The sequence below is a fragment of the Brachycentrus maculatus genome, unplaced genomic scaffold (assembly GCF_059751285.1).
Source record: "Brachycentrus maculatus isolate JH-2025_06_01 unplaced genomic scaffold, ASM5975128v1 h1tg000253l, whole genome shotgun sequence".
Taxonomy (NCBI): Eukaryota; Metazoa; Arthropoda; class Insecta; order Trichoptera; family Brachycentridae; genus Brachycentrus; species Brachycentrus maculatus.
The window spans coordinates 4,528-29,243 of NW_028281004.1; the positions used below are offsets into that span (position 1 = coordinate 4,528).

A 24,716-nucleotide genomic window follows, 5' to 3' on the forward strand; every position below is an offset into this window, starting at 1 on the left:
ATTGTACACCAAACTTTTAATAGTGATTTGCTCGAATCCAGCCCGGGTCATTCCCCCATTCATTAATTCATTCCCATTCATTCATTCCCATTCATTCATTCATTCCCGTTCATTCATTCCCATTCATTAATTCATTCCCATTCTTTCATTCCCATTCATTCATTCCCTTTCATTCATTCATTCCCATTCATTCAATCCCATTCATTCCCATTCTTTCATTTATTCCCATTCTTTCATTCCCTTTCATTCATTCCCATTCATTCATTCATTCCCATTCATTCAATCCCATTCTTCATTCATTCCCATTCTTTCATTCTCATTCATTCATTCATTCTCATTCTTTCCCATTCTTTCATTCCCATTCATTCATTCATTCCCATTCGTTTCCATTCTTACATTCCCATTCATTCCTTCCCATTCTTTCATTCCAATTCATTCATTCCCTATCATTCATTCCCATTCATTCATTCATTCCCATTCATTCATTCATTCATTCCAATCTTCCTTTGTTTTTTTAGTCTTTCCTAATATTCGTATTATTATTATCATTTTTAATTTTTTTGAAATCTCATAAAAGATGAAGAATAATATGGAATGTGGAATATGCCCAGACTTCCTTATTCTTCTTCATCTTTGATGAGATGTCAAAAAATATAAAATAATAATAATATGAAAATAACTCCTGTAATTGGAGATAATCCAGATTTTGTGAACAAGTATTTGGACACACTCAAAATTGTATTTCCTAATATTGTTTATTTATGTTTTATACTGATTTATTATATTTCAAAATATGATAATAAAAAAAACATAATAGTGAAAAAAGGGTGGCTTTTTTGAACGACTTTTTTCTAAGAAGTTGACCACAGAAGTGGTTAACCTAGCAAAAAAAAAATGCATCTCATCATAAGATTTGAGAGCTGGCAAATTTGCAAAAAAAACGAATCACTTAGCGTAAAAAAACATGTAATTATTGTGATTTTCTGGGAATCGAAGCCGGGACCTCCAACACGCTATTCAAACGCACTTACCACCATAAAATTTGCTCCTGACTTGGTCAATCGTCTATATAAAACGATCGCATGCTGCCAAAGCTCAGTGCTTATCAGTCGTTCGCAGAGAAGCGGACGCCATTCGAGTTCACACACGGTTCTGATATTCCGGAAACATCGTGTCCGTCGCAATTATCAATTTCAGGAAACGTTGTTTTCCGAAAAATATATATTTTTAGTGCAGTGGTGCCTGCGACTCGTTCACAATGAAGAATTTGTTCTTGTCGGCTTTCTTGGTGCTCGGAATTCTAGGGATGGCGGTCGAAGGTAATGTTTGCAGATATATTTAAGCGATGAATCAGTTTTGAACCTGATATAATCATATATTTTATGAACGAGATAACTTAATGAATGCTGGTTTGTAAGAATGAGGAAAATAAGCTGTTTTCTCTTCTAGAACGCATTTCGCACAGTTGGGAAATTACAGGAATCAGTAGTTTTCCAGAAATATATATTTCTGGATGAATTAAGTCATTTTAGGTTCATACATTTTAATTAAGAATAAAAATACTTCAGAATAATTTCAACGGGTTATGAAATATATTCTATTTTACGCATATACAGAACAAAAAATTAGTATAATATTTATCAAATAATATATCAAATATTTTTATGGCTAACTCGAAAACGTGCATTTTGAAATTACTGAGATGAAATTTTACACGATATATATATATATATATATATATATATATATATATATATATATATATATATATATATATATATATATATATATATATATATATATATATATATATAATAATAATAATAATAAAACCCTTATCCGCACCCCAATGGTGCATAGGGCACTGCGTCATATAAACGCAGTGTTATCTTGATCGTTTACGCATGAAGGAAAGGTGATCAGCCCTCCGCTTCAGGTACCAGTCCAGGGTAATATTGAATAAATATAACAGTGAAAAAATCACTTATATTTATTTTACCCCCCTTGGGAATCGAACCCGGGACCTACAGAACGGTAGCAGAGCGTGCTGACCATTACACTACGGAGGCGGACAAAATATATATATATATATATATATATATATATATATATATATATATATATATATATATATATATATATATATATATATACACATATTGCTCACTCCTTTCAAGAACGTCATAAATCAAAATCCGTCAATTTTCAGTACCTAGTGCATGTTTTCGGAATGCCCAGAAAATGTACTATATCCCAGCAAAAGCAGCACATTTTAAACTTCATATTTACCCGCTACAGGACATAAAGTGTTGTTTTTGCATTTTGAAGAAAAGGTATTGTTTTATTATTTTTTTAAATACACTAAATATTTTTCAAATGGAGAAAAAACCTTCAGATTTTACCTAAAAAGATCTGTTACACAGTGGAAAGTTCAATAAGTGGCTTGATATTTATTTTTAATACATTGTATTATATCTTTAAACTTTAAAAACGTTCTCCTGAAAAATATTTTTATTTTATTTATAGCGTTCTTGAAAGGAGTGAGCGATATATTTAGTTATTTCACATAAAAATGTATATATCACGGGAACTCTTCAACAAACATGATAAAAGAAAAGCTTATTTTAAAGAGTAATAAATATAATTGCCAGTTGTAAATTTCAGTTCAGTTCTAAAAAAAGGTTATTGGCAAAATTATTAAATATCTTTGTTTAAATTGAATTCACAACGATCGATTGATATAACAAAATTTAACCATGTATTCTTAAAATATGTAACTACGAATACTGTAATTGATTTGTCATGAACTGTCAGACGATAAAACTATGTTTACGATGGCTAACTGGCGATTTGAAAATGCCATATCGCTCACTCCTTTCAAGAACATCATAAATCAAAAAACTTGATTTTTCAGGAGAACGTTTTTAAAGTTTAAAAATATAATACAATGTATTAAAAATAAATATCAAGCCATTTTTTTACTTTTTACTGTGCAACAGATCTTTTTAGGTAAAACCTAAAGGTTTTTTCTCCATTTGAAAAATATTAAGTATATTTAAAAAAATTAAATCATACCTTTTCTTCAAAATGCAAAACAACACTTTCTGCCCTGTAGCGGGTAAATATTAAGTTAAAAATATGCCGCTTTTGCTGGGATATAGTACATTTTCTGGGCATTCCGAAAACACGCACAACTGAAAATTGACGATTTTTGATTTATGACGTTCTTGAAAGGAGTAAGCGATATATTGAATTTTGGAATCGGACTCTTACGATATATTTTTCAACTATGACCTCATTTAATTTTTTTTTATTAATTTCAATTAAAAAATACGAAGGGAATATCGCAGTCTATGAATACCAAATTCAAAGGGATTTGTAGTTGGAATTCGGCTGGCTAAAGTAATCGCTTTGTGCACTGTGTAATCTTCACCAATCTTTCCATTGAATATCTGTATTGTCTTAATTCTTGGAAGTTGTATGAGTATATGAAGTAATTTAACAACTACTATTCCGATCTCGTTTGCAACTGACGAATGATACTTCAATCTGTTAACAATTTTTTGAAGTAAATAACTTTTCCCTTCTGACTGAGATAAGTAAGAATTCATTCAATAATAGTGGTGATATCGGTCACTCCTTTCAACAACGTCATATTTAAAAAATCGTAAATTTTCAGTTGTGCATGTTGTCGGAATGCCCAGAAAATGTACTATATCCCAGCAAAGGCGGTATATTTTTAACTTAATATTTACCCGCTACAGGGTAGAAAGTGTTGTTTTTGCATTTTGAAGAAAATATATTGTTTGATTATTTTTTTAAGTATACTAAATATTTTCAAATGGATAAAAAACTTTCAGATTTTACCTAAAAAGATCTGATGCACAGTAAAAAGTTCGATAAGTGGCTTGGTATTTATTTTTAATACATTTTATTATATTCTTAAACTTTTTTCTCCTGAAAAATCTAGCTTTTTTTATAAATATATGACGTTGTTGAAAGGAGTGAGCGATTTGTGAAGTAAAAAAATCCAAAATATACGTCAACTATACATGAAGTCTGTCTCCGTGGTGTATGGTTTAGCGCGTTCGGCTACCGTGCTGGAGGTCTCGGGTTTGATTCCCAGTGGGGGGGTCAAATAAATATTAGTGATTTTACACTCGAACATATATGTAATATTACCCTGGACCCTGAAGTGCAGGAGTGATCAACTTGCCTTTATGTAAGTAACGATACGTCGCTATGATGCAGTGCCCTTTGCACCATTGGGTGCGCAAAAGGGTTGGAAGAAGAAGCAGGCACAACTAACTAACTAACTAACCATCACGCCGCTTCCGCAGGGGTAGGCAGAGAGAATAGAACGCCACACCACTATGTCTTTGCAAACATTCTTCGCCTCTTCCACGTTCATGCATCTCCTCGTACATACCCGCCGATTATTTCGACTCCTATATTCCTCAAGAACGCGGAAAATTGTTTCGTTTTTTTGGCCAATTACAGTCAAAGAACATCGGATGACAACTTTTGCGCCGCTTGTATATCAAGAAGAACATAATGTCACATTATGTTAAATTCTTAGTTAAATTGAACGTAATACTTTAAATAATATAATATATAATAATAAAAATAAAACCCTTACCGCACCCCAATGGTGCATAGGGCACTGCTTCATATAAACGCAGTGTTATCTCGATCGTTTACACATGAAGGAAAGGTGATCAGCCCTCCACTTCAAGTACCAGTCCAGTGTAATATTGAATAAATATTAGAGTGAAAAAATCACTTATATTTATTAAACCCCCCTGGGAATCGAACCCGGGACCTCCAGAACGGTAGCCGAGCATGCTGACCATTACACTACGGAGGCGGACATTAAATAATATAGCAATTATTAATTTAAATTCATTCATGCTACGAGGCCTAGTAAATTATAAAAAAAATATATGAATAATTGTTTGATAAAGTGTTTAATACATTAACCCCAATCTGAATGGCCAAACTTAGATATGAAAACTATTTTATGTTAGCCGACGCTAAATTATTTCATGTGATATCGAATCAATGCGTATTATAAAATATCTCCTTGCTGGCGTACCGCTTATTATTTATTTAAATTTAAAAATATATTTGTAATATTATTTGTTTTTTATTTTTTTATCAGACATTGGATTGTTCTCTGTACGGATGATACGAGTATGGGCGTTTGTCCACTACACGGAATTTTATTTATTTATTTCAAAACATATTACATACATCGCTCACTCCTTTCAAGATCTATAAATAAAAAAATAAATCTAAAATCGACAATTTTCAGTTGTGCATGTTTTCGGAATGCCCAGAAAATGTACTATATCCCAGCAAAAGAGGCATATTTTTAACTTAATATTTACCCGCTACAGGGCAGAAAGGGTTGTTTTTGCATTTTTAAGAAAAGGTATTGTTTAATATTTTTTTAAAAATATACTAAATATTTTTCAAATGGGGAAAAAACATTCAGGTTTTACCTAAAAAGATGTGTTGCACAATAAAAAGTTCAGTAAGTGGCTTTATTTTTAATTTTAATACATTGTATTATATTTTGAAACTTTAAAAATGATCTCCTGAAAAATCAAGTATTTTGATTTATGACGTTCTTGCTTTCAGTGAGTGAGTGAGCGACATAAGTCAAATATACATATAATATTCCCGATGAGTTATATCTATTTCTCATTTTTTGACATGGGATTAAGGTTAACAAGACTGGAACACAAATAATAAAGTAACAAAAAAGTTTTTTTTTTTTAAATAACCAAAACTAATACTTATACATGGCAAAATATAAAAACAATAAACAGGTATAATAAATAGACACAGGAAGCATAGTTAAAAGAAATCAATGAGAAAAACATAAGGTAAGAAGCATATTTAAAATAAACAAAAGAGAAAATATAAAATATGAGAAAATTAACAAATGAGAAAATATAAAAAATACAAGGTAAAAACAAAATAAGAAAATATAAGAAAATATTTAGCGTCCGGCACGTCAGTTAGCGTTTTAAAATGACGATTGGCTTGGATTGGCTTGTGCTTTTGTCCATCTTTCTTCGGAAAAAAACAACTTTGTTGTTTTTTCGACATAAATTTCGTTTGACCAGCAATCGGGTTGGTCGTGACCGACATCATCACACCGGGACAGATGTTTTATTGAAAATATATTGATATATATCGCTAACTCCTTTCAAGAACGCCATAAATCAAAAATCGTCCATTTTCAGTTGTGCATGTTTTCGGAATGCCCAGAAAATGTACTATATCCCAGCAAAAGAGGCATATTTTAACTTAATATTTACCCGCTACAGGGAAGAAAATGTTGTTTTTGCATTTTGAAGAAAAAGTATCGTTTAATTTTTTTTTTAAATTTACTAAATATTTTTCAAATGGAGAAAAAACCTTCAGGTTTTACCTAAAAAGATCCGTTGCACAGTAAAAAGTTCAATTAGTGGTTTGGTATTTATTTTTAAAACATTGTATTATATTTTTAAAGTTTGAAAACGTTCTCCTGAAAAATCAAGTTTTTTTGATTTATGACGTTCTTGAAAGGAGTGAGCGTATGTATTGACATATTTATTTTTTATTTTAAGAAATTATATAACTGTGTTTTTTGTTCCACTCACATTTTTACTAACAACCAACTAGTTTCGGCAACAACCTGATGCCCTCTTCAGGGTTTATTTTATGACTGACCCTGAAGAGGGCAACAGGTTGATGCCGAAACTAGTTGGTTGTTAATAAAAATGTGAGTGGAACAAAAAACACAGTCATATAATTTTTTGACATTTCATCAAAGATGAAGAAGAATATGGAAGTCTGGGCGTTTACGGGGCTGACGACCGTCATAGGCTGGTTTAAGTGATCACTTTACACACGTGTAACATTCACCAATTCTACCCATTATTGACAACCACACAACTCAAATTCTTGGAAGTTCTATATATATGAACCAATTTTGAAATATTGTTCTTGAATCACTAGAACTTCACTAGAGACATCTATTGGTGAGATGAAAAGAAGCTTTTTATTGAGCAGAAACTCTTTTATTAGTATGTGAGGTCCGAATCCTGGATTATAATCCACACACATGAGAAACGCCAAAAATACCATTTTCATTTTTATTATTTAAGCTTATAATTTTACCAGATAATTTATTCACAACATTTTGAACAAGATTTTGTGAACAAGTATTTGGACACACTCAAAATTTTGTGAAAAAAACAGTCTTTTTATTTCTCAAAATATGTAATATATCAAATCATTTTTATTAAAATGTAATATTTTTTGTATCTGTAATTATAATATATTGTGAAATGAAATTCTTCTTCTTCTTCCTCTTCTTTTTCTAGATCCTAAGGGTCTGTTTGTGCCTCCGCTTGTAGCTCTTGGGATGTTGACTCCCAGCTGTCTTTCCGCCTTTTCGGAGGTCTGCCTGGGGGTCTGTGTCCTTCAGGGATTCCTTGAAGAGCGATACGTGGAAGTCTGTCATCTGAAATTATAAATTAAAAATAAAGAAAGAAGAAAGATTCGTTTTGCTAGGGTAAACGTGACTTGTGCTAAGTGAGCTGCGAGCTAGTAAATAATAAAAACAGAAAAAATAGTTGCCTCAATAGATGCCTCTAGTGAAGTTCTAGTGATTTAAGAACAAGGTTGGTTAAAATTGGTTCATATATATAGAACTTCCAAGAATTTGAGCAGTGTGGTTGTCAATAATGGGTAGAATTGGTGAATGTTACACGTGTGTAAAGTGATCACTAAAACCAGCCTATGACGGTCGTCAGCCCCGTAAATGCCCAGACTTCCATATTCTTCTTCATCTTTGATGAGATGTCAAAAAAGAAAAAGAAAAAACAGTATTGATTGGGTCGTATTTGGTGAAATGCTGCAAATATGCACACGCTCGAACATAAATATTATGAATTAAAAAATATTTGAAAGTATGTGCTTGCGGCGAGTATTGAATAATTGATAAAGCTTATCTTTTAACCTAATGACCTTATGATCTCATAGTTTAAAATAAGCATTATTTACGTTTGCGGCTCGCCACTGACGCATGTGTCCCGTGGGTACCCAGTACCGACAGAAACCCGAATTCCGACTAATGAAATATTTTTTATGGATAAGAGTTGCATTTATTACTTTTTCTTCTCCTTCTTCTTCTTCAAACCCTTATCCGCACCCCAATGGTGCGTATGACGCTGCATTATATAAATACAGTGTTATCTTGATCGTTAACACACGAAGGAAAGGTGATCAGCCCTCCGCTTTAAGTACCAGTCCAGGGTGATATCGAATAAATATAAGAGTGAAAAAATCACTTATATTTATTTGACCCCCCCCCTGAGAATCGATCCAGGGACCTCCAGAACGGTAGCCTGAAGGAATCCCTAACATACTGTGCAAAATGTATCTGATGCTTGGTACAGACGAAACCGAAATGCATATCGCTCACTCTTTTCAACAACGTCATATATCAAAAAACTTGATTTTCACGACATCGTTTTTAAAGTTTAATAATAAAATGTAGTAAAATAAATGTAGTAAAAATAATGTAGTAAAAATAAATATTTAACCACTTATTGAACTTTTTACGGTGGAACAGATCTTTTTAGGTAAAACTTGAATATTTTTTCTCCATTTGAAAAATATTTAGTTTATTTAAAAAAAAAATAATTAATACCTTTTCTTCAAAATGCAAAAACAACACTTTCTGCCCTGAAGCGGGTAAAAATTAAGTTTAAAATATTACGCTTTTGCTGGGATATAGTACATTTTCTGGCCATTCCGAAAACATCCACAACTGAAAATTTACGATTTTTGATATATGACGTTGTTGAAAGGAGTGAGCGATATGCATTCCGGCTCCGTATGTACCAAGCATCTTACTTTTATAAATCATGACGTCAGATCTGACGAATACGGTATTTCTCGCTAGAGTAAAAGCGCTTGTGCACTACACTGAATTTTACCGTCCGGCAGTCCGGTTTTGAAAAATGAAAGCGACTGCGACAGTTTAGCGTGATCGAATTTACGCGCAACGTGTTCACGCACCGATTGAAAGCAAAGATGGACAAAAGCACAAGCCAATCCAAGCCAATCATCCGTTTTATCACGCTCACTAATGTGTGGGACGGTAATTCCGTGTGATTCCGTGTAGTGCACAAACGCCCTTACGAAATCCGATATACAGTCTGTTCACAGTTATTTTAACTCAAGTTTTTTTTTAATTAGTTATATTGACAAATAAATAATTTAAAAAAAACTAGAGGTAGAATAGCTGTGAACAGACTTTATCTGTTATTTTGGTAACCAAAGGGTTAAAATATTGTCTGGTCTTCCATGTGCATTCATGAAGTCATTCGCGTGTTTTTATTTATAATGCCAGCCATCAGACATCATTCCTGATAACAAATGTAATATGACTCATCTTATTTATTGATTTCCTTGCCACTATTAAATAAGAACACTAGAAATTTCTAATGATACGATAAAACATACAATAGTCTAACGTGCGAGTACGTATTGTAGTCGATGGACTTATTTATACAACAACAATAATAATATAATAAAAATAATGGATAATTTGTATGGCGCCATTTTCGTAAAATACTACCTCAAGGGCGCTTATAAAGACATAGATAATAATAATAATAATAGAATGATGATGATAATGATAAACAAAAAATAATGAATTATGTATTAATTTTAAATCAAACACAGATTTATTGAGTCTACTAAGCTGTATTTTATTAACAAAAACACATAAAAATTATATTGTGACAATTGTTTCGCCTTGTTAGGGCATTATCAAACGAATGTGAAGATCAAATGGACTACGGTCCTTATGTAGCTATACAATTCTAAGTGACAGTTTTAACACGTGCAGCAATAATTTATGGGAGACAACAGTAGCTAATGGGGGATGTAGGTATGTACCCTTATATTTATTTTCTGGGAAAGGAAGAATTTATTGACATGGCCATATTTTAGAGAATTAATATTTTAAAGCTTAATACAATTGTTGGTAATATTAAAACTGTCACTTAGAATCGTATAGTATCTTTCCATTGATCGCTGTGTGCGCTTGAGCTTCTCTGCATTTCTCTTAACTAACTAACTTCACGCCGCTTCCCCGCAGGGGTAACTCCTAAACTGAACTAAAGAAGTATTTGGCACACCTGATCGTGCCTGAAGTTCTTCTCGGTCTTCCTCTGCTCCTTTTTCCAATTACATTTGCCTCATAATTTTTTTTACCGTTCTTTCCTCACCCATTCGTACTACATGTTCTCTTTGTCTGATTAATTCGTAATCAAGATAAATCCAAGAGATTAAAATATAATAATATATTTACATATATATATATATATATATATATATATATATATATATATATATATATATATATATATATATATATACATATATATATATATATATAAATATATATATATATATATTTATATATATATATATATATATATATATATATATATATATATATATACATATATAGATATATATATATATATATATATATATATATATATATATATATATATATATATATATATATATATATATATATATATATATATATATATATATATATATATATATATATATATATATATATATATATATATATATATATATATATATATATATATATATATATATGTGTGTGTGTGTATTTATTTTAAAAAAAAATAAGAATAGAACAAATTGGAATTTTTTTGAATTTTGAATGAGCCAATCCAGAGTGAGTGGGAGAGATTAGACGCGATAGCGGAGCTGCAGGTCACGGGGTCGGAGCCCGCTTGTCTGCCATGCCTACACACGCTGTCGCTCAAACTTTGCGCACACTACGCCAACTGAGCCAACTGCGCACAACGGCTCGGCACCTCGTCACGTCCTGTTCGCGCTCACCTGTGCGAACTGCTCTTTGCGCTGTTCCGTGTCTGTCCGCTGTACTGTCTGTCGGGGCTGTGGAGGCCTCTGTGCACCGGCCAACGTCGGGTCGGAATCGGATCTAGCTGACTGACTGAACTAACTAACTACCGTGGAACGGGGCTTCTTGGACTTTGATGGGTTACTTGAGCCCAGTACAAAAAAAAATCTGTATTTGGTCTACAATAATGAACGTATCGACATGATTCATTGTTTCCCTGACAGGTGACACTTATTGTCACGATACGTTCATTATTGTAGACCAAAAACAGTTTTTTTTTGTACTGGGCTCAAGTAACACATCAAAGTTCTACGATACTGATCCTTTTCACTGCCTACACTGGGGTACTTCTAGAAAATTTGGTGGTGTATTTACAAACTTGTATTGATTTAGCTTGATATTGAAAGCTTTTAAATTATTCAAAGTAAAATCGCGATACAATTTTGTTTCACATTTTCAATAAATTTCACAAGCTAGTTTAAAAATTTGCTTTGCAAGAGAAGGTCTGTCAGGAAGCCTAGACGCTTCTGTATCATATCTGGGAATGCGGTGGGACAGCTTTGCAAGAGAAGGTCTGTCAGGAAGCCTAGATGCTTCTGTATCAGATCTGGGAATGCGGTGGGACAGCTTTGCAAGAGAAGGTCTGTCAGGAAGCCTAGATGCTTCTGTATCAGATCTGGGAATGTGGTGGGACAGCTTTGCAAGAGAAGGTCTGTCAGGAAGCCTAGATGCTTCTGTATCATATCTGGGAATGCGGTGGGACAGCTTTGCAAGAGAAGGTCTGTCAGGAAGCCTAGACGCTTCTGCATCATATCTGGGAATGCGGAAGGACAGCTTTAATATATGAACTGGTGTGCGCAAGTGAGCTGGAGGGTATATATGGATCACTGAAGTTTGCACACACCAAAAAACGGGGGTTGTAATCAGGGATTTTTTTTCATGCAACGCGGTGGAATGGCGTTCCGGCACATTTTTCAAGGATACTTTTCTTCTTCTAATTTTCTAAATCAATTGGACAATACAATGTTTGCGATTACGTAATTACAATGTACTACTACTACTACTACCATCACGCCGTTTCCCCGCAGGGGTAGGCAGAAAGGATGCAACGCCACACTCTTCTATCCTGACATCCGCTCCTCGCCTCCTTCACATCCATACATCTAGTCTAGTCATGGCTTCCGATTACGCAGACTTTTGACACCGCCAGATTTTAGGTTCCGATTGATCTGATCGTGCCAAGTCTTTTTCGGTCGTCCTCGTTCTGTTTTCCCTCTCACATTCGACACATATGTTTTCTTAGTCATTCTCTCGTTATCCATTCGCTCCACATGTCTCTATATTTATATAATTCACTTAAACCAAGCCCTGTAAACAGCCACACTTCCATATTCTTCTTTATCTATTTGAGAGGTATCAATAAGTATATATAAAATATGATCACATCATTATCGAAACAAAAATTAAGTTTCAAACGTATTTTTCACGATTTAGCAAGTCACCACTTAATTTTTAATATAAAAAAAGTAAACTAACCATAACGCCGCATCCTTGGCCTTTCTCTGCCTTTAATTCCTACTATATTAATTTCTTTTATTGTTTTGACTATTCTAACATTTTGTCCATCTCCGTAGTGTAATGGTCAGCACGCTCGGCTACCGTTCTGGAGGTCCCGGGTTTGATTCCCAAGGGGGGGGTAAAATAAATATTAGTGATTTTTTCACTGTACTATTTATTCAATATTACCCTGGACTGGAACTTGAAGCGGAGGGCTGATCACCTTTCCTTCATGTGTAATGATCAAGATTACACTGCGTTTGTATTACGCAGTGCCCTATGCACCATTGGGGGGCAGATAAGGATTTTATTATTATTATTATTATTAACATTAATGTTTTGAAGTACGTAAAATGACATAAATCTTGAATTGACCAAAAGAAAATCAAGTACACCAGACCATCGACTAAAAATTTAAAGTCAATACTGAAGCCAAAGTTATATTCAAATCAATCAACCTCATATTCAAAATGTATGGAACGGATGACCAGAGACAATATCATTCATGATATTTCAATGTTGCACAGGTAGGTACGGATTTATGCTGTTTTTTTTATTGGAACATAACGAATTACGACTGTATTCTAGTAATTTACTAAAGAATAAAATGGTGAGGATCGGCTTATTTTGAATGATTTTTTTGCATAAACTTTTCTTTTCAATGCCAAATTTCAAAGCCAATTGTGAATGCGCAAAAGGTCAATTAAAAATCCGATTCGCGCATTGTCATTGGCCCCGGAACAATTTAACTTAATAAAATAATAGTCAGGAAGCATATTTGGCCCCTGACTATGAATAATACGACCTTTGCTACATGCCAAAATATATTTTTGACAACAATGGTCTATGGTAATTTGATTAATCTATGAATAATAATAATAATAACAATTTGGATAATTTGTATAGCGTCATTTTCGTAAAATACTACCTCAAGGGCGCTTATAAAGACATGGATAATAATAATAATAGGATGTGATGATAATGATATACAAAAAAAGTGGATTAAAACGTAGTCAATCGGTCTCGGGCCGTCGAGTCCGGAGAGGGGAAATGATGAGCCGACAAATTAAAACGCCTTCCTCTTGATCCCATGGGCTGGAGAATGGCCAAGGTGTTGGGCAGGACGCCTTCCTGAGCGATAGTCGTCACGCTGGAGGGCAGCTTGTTGAGCTCCTTGTCATTGTGGATGGCCAACTTCCAACTTCCAGACTAGCACACTTCAAACGGGACTTCACTTTTATCTTCTTTTGCCGCCCTTCCGTGATCCGGCATGATGGTTTTGTCTCTGAAGTTTTCCGCTTTCGCTTTTATACGAATGGAGCTGGCGTAATTGAGGTATTTAAGGTTGTAGTTCGATTTCATATAATTTAACCGTTTAAGCACATGTTCTAGGATCGTTATTGTTTTTGCACATTTTTATTGCATTCATTTATTCCCGAAAAGCTAGGGGTTTCGGATGAACACACTATGGTCGTAACGTACCCTTAAGGGACAAACACAAAGCACTTTTTAACGTCCGATTGCCAAATGTTCATTCGGTACAGATTCTTAGAAATACCTAAACTTCACCGATATTTATACAGTGAATCATCACCAACATAACAATGTTAGCTAACTAAATATAAATCAGAGGTAAAATAAATATGAACATAAATAAAATAAATATGAATATAAATAAATCAGAGGTAAAATAAATATGAACGGACAGTACATACACGATTTTTTTAAATCGATTCGTTGTGGATTTCTAGGTCAACCCACACAACACATCATTCAAATAGTCTTTAGTGTGGCAACATTGTTGACAACCCTGATTTATGTATGGTATCTAGTATCTACCGACCTTCAAATATTATGTGAAATAGTGTAAAAATTCATGGCATTCTGACAATTATTTTACAGTGGTTTAAGTGACCGCAGCTTTGCAATAAAAATATCGCAGTTTAATCAAATACATATATTTTTTTAAAACACACTTAAAATTCCCAATATTAGTACATATTAATTCATTTTCCCACTGCCTCCTAGATTTTGTTTTTATAAAAGTAGGTTTATTTACATTTCGTGACTTTCACATTGCAGTGCTTAGCGCGTTTTGCTGGAGATCCCGGGCTCAATTCCCAAGGGGTGTAAATATTGTGTTTATTTCTCAATAATTTTTTACTGTATAAGTGTATAAGTCAATATCGCATCATTCTGATACAGTGCCCAAGGCACACACACACATCGACAATTTTCAGCTATGCATGTTTTCGGAATGCCCAGAAAATGTACTATATCCCGGCAAAAACGGCATATTTTAAACTTAATATTTACCCGCTACAGGGCAGAAAGTGTTGTTTTTTCATTTTGAAGAAAAAGCATTGTTTAATTATTTTTTTGAAATATATTCAATATTTTTCAAATGGAGAAAAAACCTTCAGGTTTTACCAAAAAAGATCTATTGCAAAGTAAAAAGATCAATAAGTGGCTTGATATTTATTTTTAAAACATTGTATTATATTTTTAAACTTTAAAAACGTTCTCCTGAAAAACCAAGTTTTTTGATTTATGACGTTCTTGAAAGGAGTGAGCGATATGTGACGACCAAGCGCCCTAAGCACCATTTGAATATTTTAATTCTGCATAACTCACGATTCGCATTTATTCTCACTCCATTCAACCCTCGTTTTTTTTTTATCTAAGAAGTTTCTGATTGGTCGAGCATGGGAAAATGGCGGCAAGCGGCAAACATCGCAAGCTATCAGCGCGCACAGGTCAAATGTGAGCCGACAAGTTTTACGAAATGGAGACGATAAAAGAGCTATTTATACGTCCATGTACAAGCAACACGACTGTCAATAGAATAGGTCAATAAATCCGAGAAAAAAATGAGAAACATTGCCACTTTTGTACGCTCGAAATATAATATGTATGAATGAATTTGCGGCGGGTACCTACCGAATTTTAAAGTCGAGTAAAACTTTTTGCGAATCGTTCGAGAAACGCCGAGAACTTGTTTACACTTAACCGTAACAGGGAATTATCACTTATTTTAGTAAATAAATTTATATCACAAGGCAGTCGGAATTATTCTTATTGAAGAGTGTTAAGTAATAGGGGAGATATTAATATATTGGTGATACAGTAAAACCTTGATATACCGGACCTCTGTTTAACGAGCTTCGAATATATGAGGAAAAAATCCGTCAAGATCCGATCAAGATAACACTGCGTCGCTACGATGCAGTGCCCTATGCACCATTGGGTGCGGATAAGGGTTAGAAGAAGAATATTTATATCTAAATATTCTGTTTATATTTTTAAAATGAAGTTTTTTTAAAATATTTATTTTAAACCTATTTTTACATAACGGACTTTCGGCTTTAACGGACAATCCCTCCCCCCAAATAGTGCGTCATATCGAGGTTTTACTGTATTCAATATCAAGATCGCTTTAATACACTGTACCGGACAAGCCACAATACTAATATTTGTATTAGATATAATATTTTAATATACTATTATGTATTTGTTTTAGATATACGAACTTTATATAAAACTTTATCTCGACTTTCACTATGACCGACCTTTATGACGTACTAGCGTTCATATCCAGCTGCGCCCCTCATTTGAAATATTTATAAATATTAAATAAAAATAATAATCCTTGATTTTTATTTTTTCGATTTCTGATTTTCGATTTAACAGTTTAAAAAAATACAGATAGCATTTATTTGAAACTTTTGTAAAATATTCCACATTCAAATTACAAATCTATACAGTACCTACCCGTGTAGACGGGTAGGTACTGTATAGATTTGGTGTAGACCTACCCGTCTACGTTCTAACCCGTCTACGTTCATTGCACAGGTTCCCAATTTTTTTTAGTCTCCCCAGAGAAAGTCAGACATCAATTATTGTACTCCTGGAAAGGTTAAGTTGTTATCAGTGGATCATTCTCACGATGTGTTATAATTGATTAATAAATTGATACGAAAAATCACAAGACTATCGGTATGGTTCTTATTGAAATCTATAGATAAATGTCCGCCTCCGTAGTGTAATGGTCAGCACGCTCGGCTACCGTTCTGGAGGTCCCGGGTTCGATTCCCAAGGGGGGTAAAAATAAATATTAATGATTTTTTCACTGTAATATTTATTCAATATTACCATGGACTGGTACCTGAAGCGGGGGGCTGATCACCTTTCCTTCATGTGTAAAACGATCATGATAACACTGCGTTTATAAGACACAGTGCCCTATACACCATTGGGGTGCGGATAAGGGTTTAAAAAATAAAAAAAAAACATAGATAAATAAGGGAGATATGAAGGTTTAAACTTTAGATATTTTAGTAATGCGAAAAACGTACACCGCTATACGTCATCGGGTCTGTTATGGGGCGGTTCCCTTTATGTATCTGCTTTATAGATCTGTAATAGTAATAGTGTGGATTCGTTTCTGTGACGTCGTCCGTTACCAATTTACGAAAACAACGCTTTTACGAAAGAGAATTTTGCAAAAGAAAATTATGAATGAAAATATTGATTATATCGGCTGTTATAAACACAAAACGAGTCTTACGCAATCCTTAATAGGTTGAGTATGTTAAATTAGATATTCCTCCCGAGTTATAATACTCTATTCACTTGCCCGTCTGTGCTGGTGATAATGACCAACCCAACTACTGACATTTATATCAATTTTCTTCTTCTTTTCAGGATATCCGGATTCAGTTCAATCAGCTATATTAGAATTACCTCAGGTAAGTCACTGTGCAAATAATATTGTACATTTTTCTTACTATACTATTTTTATAACATGCTTTTGTCAAATAACAATTATGAAAAAATAAATTGCTGCTATGGTTTTGGTAAGAATTAAGAAAAAAAAAACACTTTATTTCTACATTATTAATGATTTTTTCACTCTAATATTTATTCAATACTACCCTGGACTGGTACCTGAAGCGGAAGACTGATCACCTTTCCTTCATGCGTTAGTGATCATGATAACAGTGCGTTTATATGATGCAGTGCCCAATGCACCATTGGGGTGCGGATAAGGGTTTGAAGAAATGTTCGTTGCTCAAAATCTCAAATCTGCTAAAGTTATTCTGATAAGTTGTTTTGATATTTTGACACAATGTTGTATTCAAATACACTCGTGTTTTTAATACACTTTTTATTATTTTTTTAAAAGTTTTTTTGGCGCAATGGCAGCACCATCTGTTGCATGTATTTGTGAATATATAAACAAGTTACATGATTGGGTCACATTGATTTCTTTAATGAAAATAGTACTTTTTTAAGGAGTGTTTTGTTATAAACATACTGGCCGTATTTTTTATTTCGTAATTGTTTTTGTTATGTTTTTTTTTGCTGATGTAGTATGATGTAATATCTTATTTTATTTTTCATCTTTATTTATTTATGACCCCAATAAATATAAATAAATAATAAAATAAAAACATCACTTTCGCAATTTTATTTATTATTCTTCGTCTTTTCTTCGTCTTAAGCTAACAATTTTTTTTACGACTAACGTGTGGTATATGAAAAACCTGGTTTTGGAGAAAGTGTGGTGAACAGTACTCAACAGCCTTTTTTTAAAATTATACTTGCGTATCTATGATTTTTTGGTGTTAGCGCTTCAAAAAAATAATTTATAACCATTATTATCTCCTGGTAATACTGAAAAGGCTTCTACTCTTATTTAACATTAAAAAGTAAGTAAAAAGCTTTATTTGTTTATGGAATATTGGCTTGTTTAAACTCTATAATATACATGTATTTTAGTATAGAAACAGTACAGTTTACATGTATTTTATTTCATGATTATAGGTTGAAGATCCATCAATCGGGAGACCAGCTAAGAAGCATTGCACAGCTGGAGAGCAGTTCCAACTATCGTGCAATACTTGTACATGTGTACCTGATGGCAACGACTACCTCTGCACTGGTAGAAACTGCCGAGACCCCGAGGATGCAGTAAAGATCTCCGACATCGTATGCACCCCTGGCGCAGACTTCAGGGACGACTGCAATACCTGCATTTGCAATGAAAAAGGAACAGATTACACATGCACCAGAAAAGTGTGCACATCTGTGCCAGTTGCTCCAAAAGTCTGCAATCCAGGAGAACAAAAGAAAGTAGAATGTAATACGTGTTTCTGTAATGATGACGGAACAGAATTGTCTTGCTCTAAAAGGAAATGCTTGCCTAACGAGCCGGAGTTCTCATGCAATCCCGGAAGTCAAATGAATGTTCTTTGCAACGCCTGTCGCTGCAATGATGCCGGAAATTCATTCGTGTGCACTAAGAAAAAGTGCCCAGGTTCTGATGCAACGAAAGGCGACGGTGGAGCTCTGACCGGTGATGGCGGAGCTCTAACCGGTGATGCCGGAGCTCTAACCGGTGATGGTGGGGCTCTAACCGGTGATGGCGGAGCTCTAACCGGTGATGGAGGAGCTCTAACCGGTGATGGAGGAGCTCTCACCGTCGATGGCGGCGCTCTAACGGGTGATGGAGGCGCTCTAACCGTCGATGGCGGCGATGGTGGCGCGCTGACTGGCGATGGCGGAGCTCTAACTGGCGATGGCGGCGCCTTGACAAATCCTTCAACTAAGATTTGCACCCGTTTCAGTGTCTTTACTGAAGGATGTAACCTATGCAGATGTAACGCGTTCGGGACAAAGTACACTTGCACCAATCGAAAATGCAAGGTTAGCGATTCAGCAAATTATAAATGAATACATTATTTTTGTTATATTGCTTTGTATTCCTCACCACTTTATAAAAAAACTATGTTTTTTTCTTCAATTATTGTTGTTAAATGTATAAAGTTACCACAATAAACCAATATTTTAAAACTTATACTCTCCTATCTTCATTCTTCATACACTACCTTTCTGTTTCTTCCCTCGTTTAACTCATAATTCCTTGCTAATTTCTTTATTATTATTATTATTATTTTTATATTTAACAAGTATTTATTACTTCAAATAATTTAATTTACTACTATAATATTATACAACTTTTATGTGAACATAAACCTACTGAAATATGCTTCAAATTATTAATTATTCAAATTAGTTTTTAGTACTCTACTACAGTATACAGTGGTTATTGTATTTTGCAACCATCCTACATGTACGAAATTTTGGGTTGCTGGGTCAAAAAATACATTATTGTCTATAATAAATTATTATTTTCATAAGTGTAGTGTAATAAGCACTTAACAGTTGAATGCTGGTGAGAAAATTCATCGGTGCAGGAGGAAATCGTCACCAAGTTACAAGTTGAAATAAGACTGTCCAAACACCGCACGGGTTATTCAATAAAAACAAATGGGTCAATATGTGACTTTGCCAAAGCAGGACTGAGGAGTCGGAATACGATTTACGTGAACGGTACTCGGGCTCGTCAAATGCAGTACTATCTCTTTACCCGAGTCACGCTCGGGCTAGACAAGGAACTGGTTAATCAATAAAATATACTGACTGACTGGAGCATTTTGCATTGCGGATTGGTCTGTAGCAACAGATGACATCTCTTTCGCCATTCTCGCCTATTTTCGGAAGTCCTCTTTAGCTCCTCATACGTCGAGCAGCCCTTGTTTTCGTAGCTTAGGTATTGGCGGCGTGGGCGTCCTCTGGCGTTTATTCCCTCGATCGTCCCCTCTATTATTTGGTGCAGGAAACCCTCTTGTCTTAGCACGTGGCCGATCCATTCGGCGCGTCTTTCGGAGATAGTCCCGAGTAGGTGCTTCCTTTCTTTGATCAATCATAGTACCTCGTCGTTGGAGATGTGGTCTCTCCAGAATATCGCGAGCTATTCTATAGACCCACATCTCCAACGCATTCAGCCTATTCTTATCTCTTTCAGATAGGCACCATGTCTCGCAGCCATACAGTAGCACACCCCATACATACGTTTTGACAAGTAGTTTGCGTAGTTTTAGATGTATGTTATTTGATTGGAAAATCACTGATTTAACGCAAGTCTTGCTTGGTGTATGCGACTGTCAATCTCGCCTTTTGACCGGCCATCCCAAGAGATCCTGCTTCCGAGGTAGACAAACTCTTTCACAGTTTTTAGGAGTACTTACTCCAGACATGGACACTCTCGCTCGCTGTTCGGTCCGGCCTACGACCATTACTTTGGTTTAATTCATTCATTATTATGTTTAAATAAAATTAGATATATTATTTTTTAAAAACGGTTGTGGCCTTTCTTTTTTCTTTACACTTACAAATGACAGTATTTGTCGATCAAAATTTCCTACGTTATGTCTGCACATTTTTATTTTATTTACTCATTGGTGTTGGGACAATGGTGAAAGGAAATTTAAATATTATTTTAAAGTGTAAGTAACAAATATTTTTTATAATAAATTTAAAAAACACATTTTTTACATCTCTTTGGCTAAAATCATAGTCTGAAAATAAATCATGACTGATAAAAAAGTATAGTTCCTACCCTAGAATTTAAAATGTTCTTTGAATAGTTAAATATTTTAATATGTGATATACGTAGTTTTGATAAGCATATTCAAGAATACAAATAGAAACGTTAGTTTTAATTCTGTATTATTATTTAGGTTGACGACTCAACCCTTGCCAGGCAGAAACGCAGTAGGCCCTCTTGGACAGGAGATGGTGGCGCTCTAACCGGCGATGGCGGCGCTCTAACCGGTGATGGCGGCGCTCTAACCGGTGATGGCGGAGCTCTAACCGGTGATGGCGGAGCTCTAACCGGTGATGGAGGAGCTCTAACCGGGGACGGAGGCGCACTCACAAACCCTTCGAGAGTTTGCACCCCGCTTAGCGTTTTTCGCGAGTCTTGCAACGTTTGCAGGTGCAATGCAGCGGGTTCGAAGTATACTTGCACCAATAAAAAATGCTAGGAATATAATTGAGTTTGATTCTTTGGTAATCCAACAACAGTTGTAATTTTTATGTTTTATTTTTGTTACATTATCAATACTTGTTAATTAATTGCAATTAATATTATATTCTTATTACAATTTTACTTAATAAAATTTTATAATTCAAATTACCAAGGAGCTTGCTTGATATTGAGAGCGGATTTTTTGTCAATGGCTACTTTCGTACTTCTGAAATAAATATGGTTTTGGGAAAAAAGAGTTTTTTTATTCACAAAATTATTATGAAATTGAATAATTACTGCCCACCCCTACTGATTGAGCTATAGAGCTCTATAACCCGCTCCTGTTGTCCACAAAGTCATTAATTAATATAACTACGTATAAAAGTAATAAATGGATAATGTAGGTAAGTAAAAATCTAATAGATAATGTCGTTCGGCTAAATGATCCACAGTTGCATGAATCACGGCTGAAATGTAAAAATGAAATTATTTATTAAACTAATATTGCATAGTGTCCATTCAACAGTGAAAATTGAGGTGAGATCTTTGATAACCTATAAAACCATTCTTTTGATAACCTATAAAATTTACAACCTTAATTTATAATTACAAAGTACAATATACCATATTGTAAATTAAGCTTGTAAATTATTTATTTATTGAACGGCTAATGCCTTTAACATAATACATAAATACAGCATCTAATATAAAAATACACAAATAAACTAACTAACTAACTAACCATCACGCCGCTTCCCCGCAGGGGTAGGCAGAGAGAATAGAGCGCCACACCACTCTGTCCTTGCAAACATTCTTCGCCTCTTCCACGTTCATGCATCTCCTCATACATACCCGCCGATTGTTACGACTCCTAACCTGACCACTTTCAAGTATTTGGCATACCTGATCGTGCCATGTTTTTCTCGGTCTTCCTCTGCTTCTTTTCCCGCTAACATTCGCCTCATAAATTTGTTTTACCGTTCTTTCCTCACTCATTCGTTCTACATGTCCAAACCATCTCAACACACCTTTCTTAATTTTATTGATAATGCTTATCTCAGCTTTGCATTCCTTCCTTATTTCACTATTCGTACATCTATCATACATCGTTTTGTCGCACATTCTTCTGAGAGATCGCATTTCGACTGCATTCGGTCTACTTTCATCCTTCTTTTGCCAACTCCATGTTTCACTTCCATACATTAGAGTTCGAACCAGGACTCCGTTGTGCACTGCCAGTTTACCTTCCGCTGATAGGTTTTTATTTGCTATAACTGATTTCAGTGCACCATTCACTTTGTTCCCATCACTCTCCTTTCTATGTCTTTATCAATCTTTCCATCCCTAGAAAACATACTACCCAAATACACGAAATCATCTACCTGTTACACTAATAGAGAATACACTAATAGAAATACACTAATAGAGAAACAAAAAGGCCTAAACATAAAATAATGTTAAAATAACACATAGTAAGAACTGGTAAATACACGTCCCCTTCACACACTATCAGCGAGCAGCGAGGGAGTGAAACACAACGTTTAAATTTATCCATTATAACATGGAGAAGAAATGCTGAGAATGTACAGACTTCAAGGTGGATAACAATATATTAAATAAATCCATACTTTCAAAAGCATTGGCTAACATGTGAAGCCACGGAATCGGAGACAATATGGCATGGTTTACATTATATACAAATACTGTAAATATATATTTTTGCCTAGTACCTCTTCGACGCACGCTAAGCTTTATTTATTATAAATTATAAACATATGTGTGTGATAAAAAGAGGATTTTAAATTGAATCTACTTGCTAAATGTACTATACAAATTTTGCGAGCTAATAATATAATGTTTTGAATATTGAAAGCATTAACTTTGTGGATCATATTGATATATTATTTCATATTGATATATTATTTATGTGAGTGGATCAGAACACAAAGTATTTTTATTTCTCGTAATAATATATAATAATATAATGCCTCGTAAACTGTCAAATGCAGTGCCTGCACTACAAATTCTTTTTGAAGGTCATTTTCTATAATGCTAGCTCCCAAATACTTGAATCACTTTAATTTGGGAGGCCATGTGAGTGGAGTACCTACTAAGTGCAATATACACATGTTATCAGGGTTTTTTGTAAAACAAAAAAGGTCCCGGAACTCTCTTCATGTTAAGCTTTTTACAAAAAAAATATAAAAATATTCATTACAATACCATATTTTATCATTTTGACAAATTATATAAATATTTTGTCCGCCTCCGTAGGGTAATGGTCAGCATGCTCGGCTACCGTTCTGGAGGTCCCGGGTTCGATTCCCAGGGGGGTTTAATAAATATAAGTGATTTTTTCACTCCAATATTTATTCAATATTGCACTGGACTGGTACCTGAAGTGGAGGGCTGATCACCTTTCCTTCATGTGTAAACGATCGAGATAACACTGCGTTTATATGAAGCAGTGCCCTATGCACCATTGGGGTACGGTAAGGGTTTTATTATTATTATTATATAAATATGGATTGTAATTACGTTAGCCCAAACATTGTTTCCTATTATTGATTTCGAAAATTGAAAAATAAAAATAATTATCCATGTAAAAAGGTGCCGGAACGCCGTTCTACCGTGTTACATGAAAAAAAAGCCCCGCATATTATATTTATAAGTTTTTTCGGCTTGACTAAGAGGCGGGTGCAATACTTAGCCATATTTGTTTACAAAAAGCTGGTATTATAAACAGAAATTCCTATTACAAATCCAGCAAATAAGCCAGAAGAACCTGAACATATTGTAAAACATTGTAAAACAGGCGATCACCATGGATCTTCCTCGAAAGACATCTAGAAGAAGACCAAAAAAACATGGATGCTACAGAACGATAACATGATTCGAAGGCATGGCCTAGGTGACGTTATATATGAAAGAAGGACCTACCTGAGGACGAGGAGAGCTGACCCCAACAGTCTACAAAGACGATAAGTTGGGATGGAGCCAGGAAGAATAAAATAAGAGCATTTGGCTACCGTACTGGATGTCACGGGTTCGATTTCCAGGGGGGTTTAAATAAATACTAAGAATTTTCCCTCTCATATTTATTTAATATCTCCCTGGACTGGTAAAATGAGCTCAAGGCTGATCACCTTGCCTTTATACAAATAACGATCCAAATAACACTGTGTCGCTACAATCCAGTGCCCTTTGCACCATTGGGGCCATTTAAAAAAAAAAAAAAATTAATTGCCTCAGAAAATTCTCCTTGCCTTTTATGTACAAGGATTTAAAGCATATTTAGGTTATGTC

General features: G+C 34.3%; 1 protein-coding gene across 1 annotated transcript in view; it reads left to right on the forward strand.

Moving 5' to 3' along the window:
* The first annotated feature begins 1,097 nt into the window (after positions 1-1,097).
* The window catches only part of LOC148306086 (uncharacterized), a 41,761-nt gene continuing 18,142 nt past the window's right edge, over positions 1,098-24,716 (forward strand). Inside the window, exons 1-4 of the mRNA XM_088265622.1 lie at positions 1,098-1,319; positions 17,240-17,283; positions 18,362-19,243; positions 21,121-21,423. Coding sequence (XP_088121748.1) covers positions 1,259-1,319; positions 17,240-17,283; positions 18,362-19,243; positions 21,121-21,423 — 1,290 coding nt within the window. The 5' untranslated portion in view covers positions 1,098-1,258. The remainder of the gene's footprint in view (positions 1,320-17,239; positions 17,284-18,361; positions 19,244-21,120; positions 21,424-24,716) is intronic.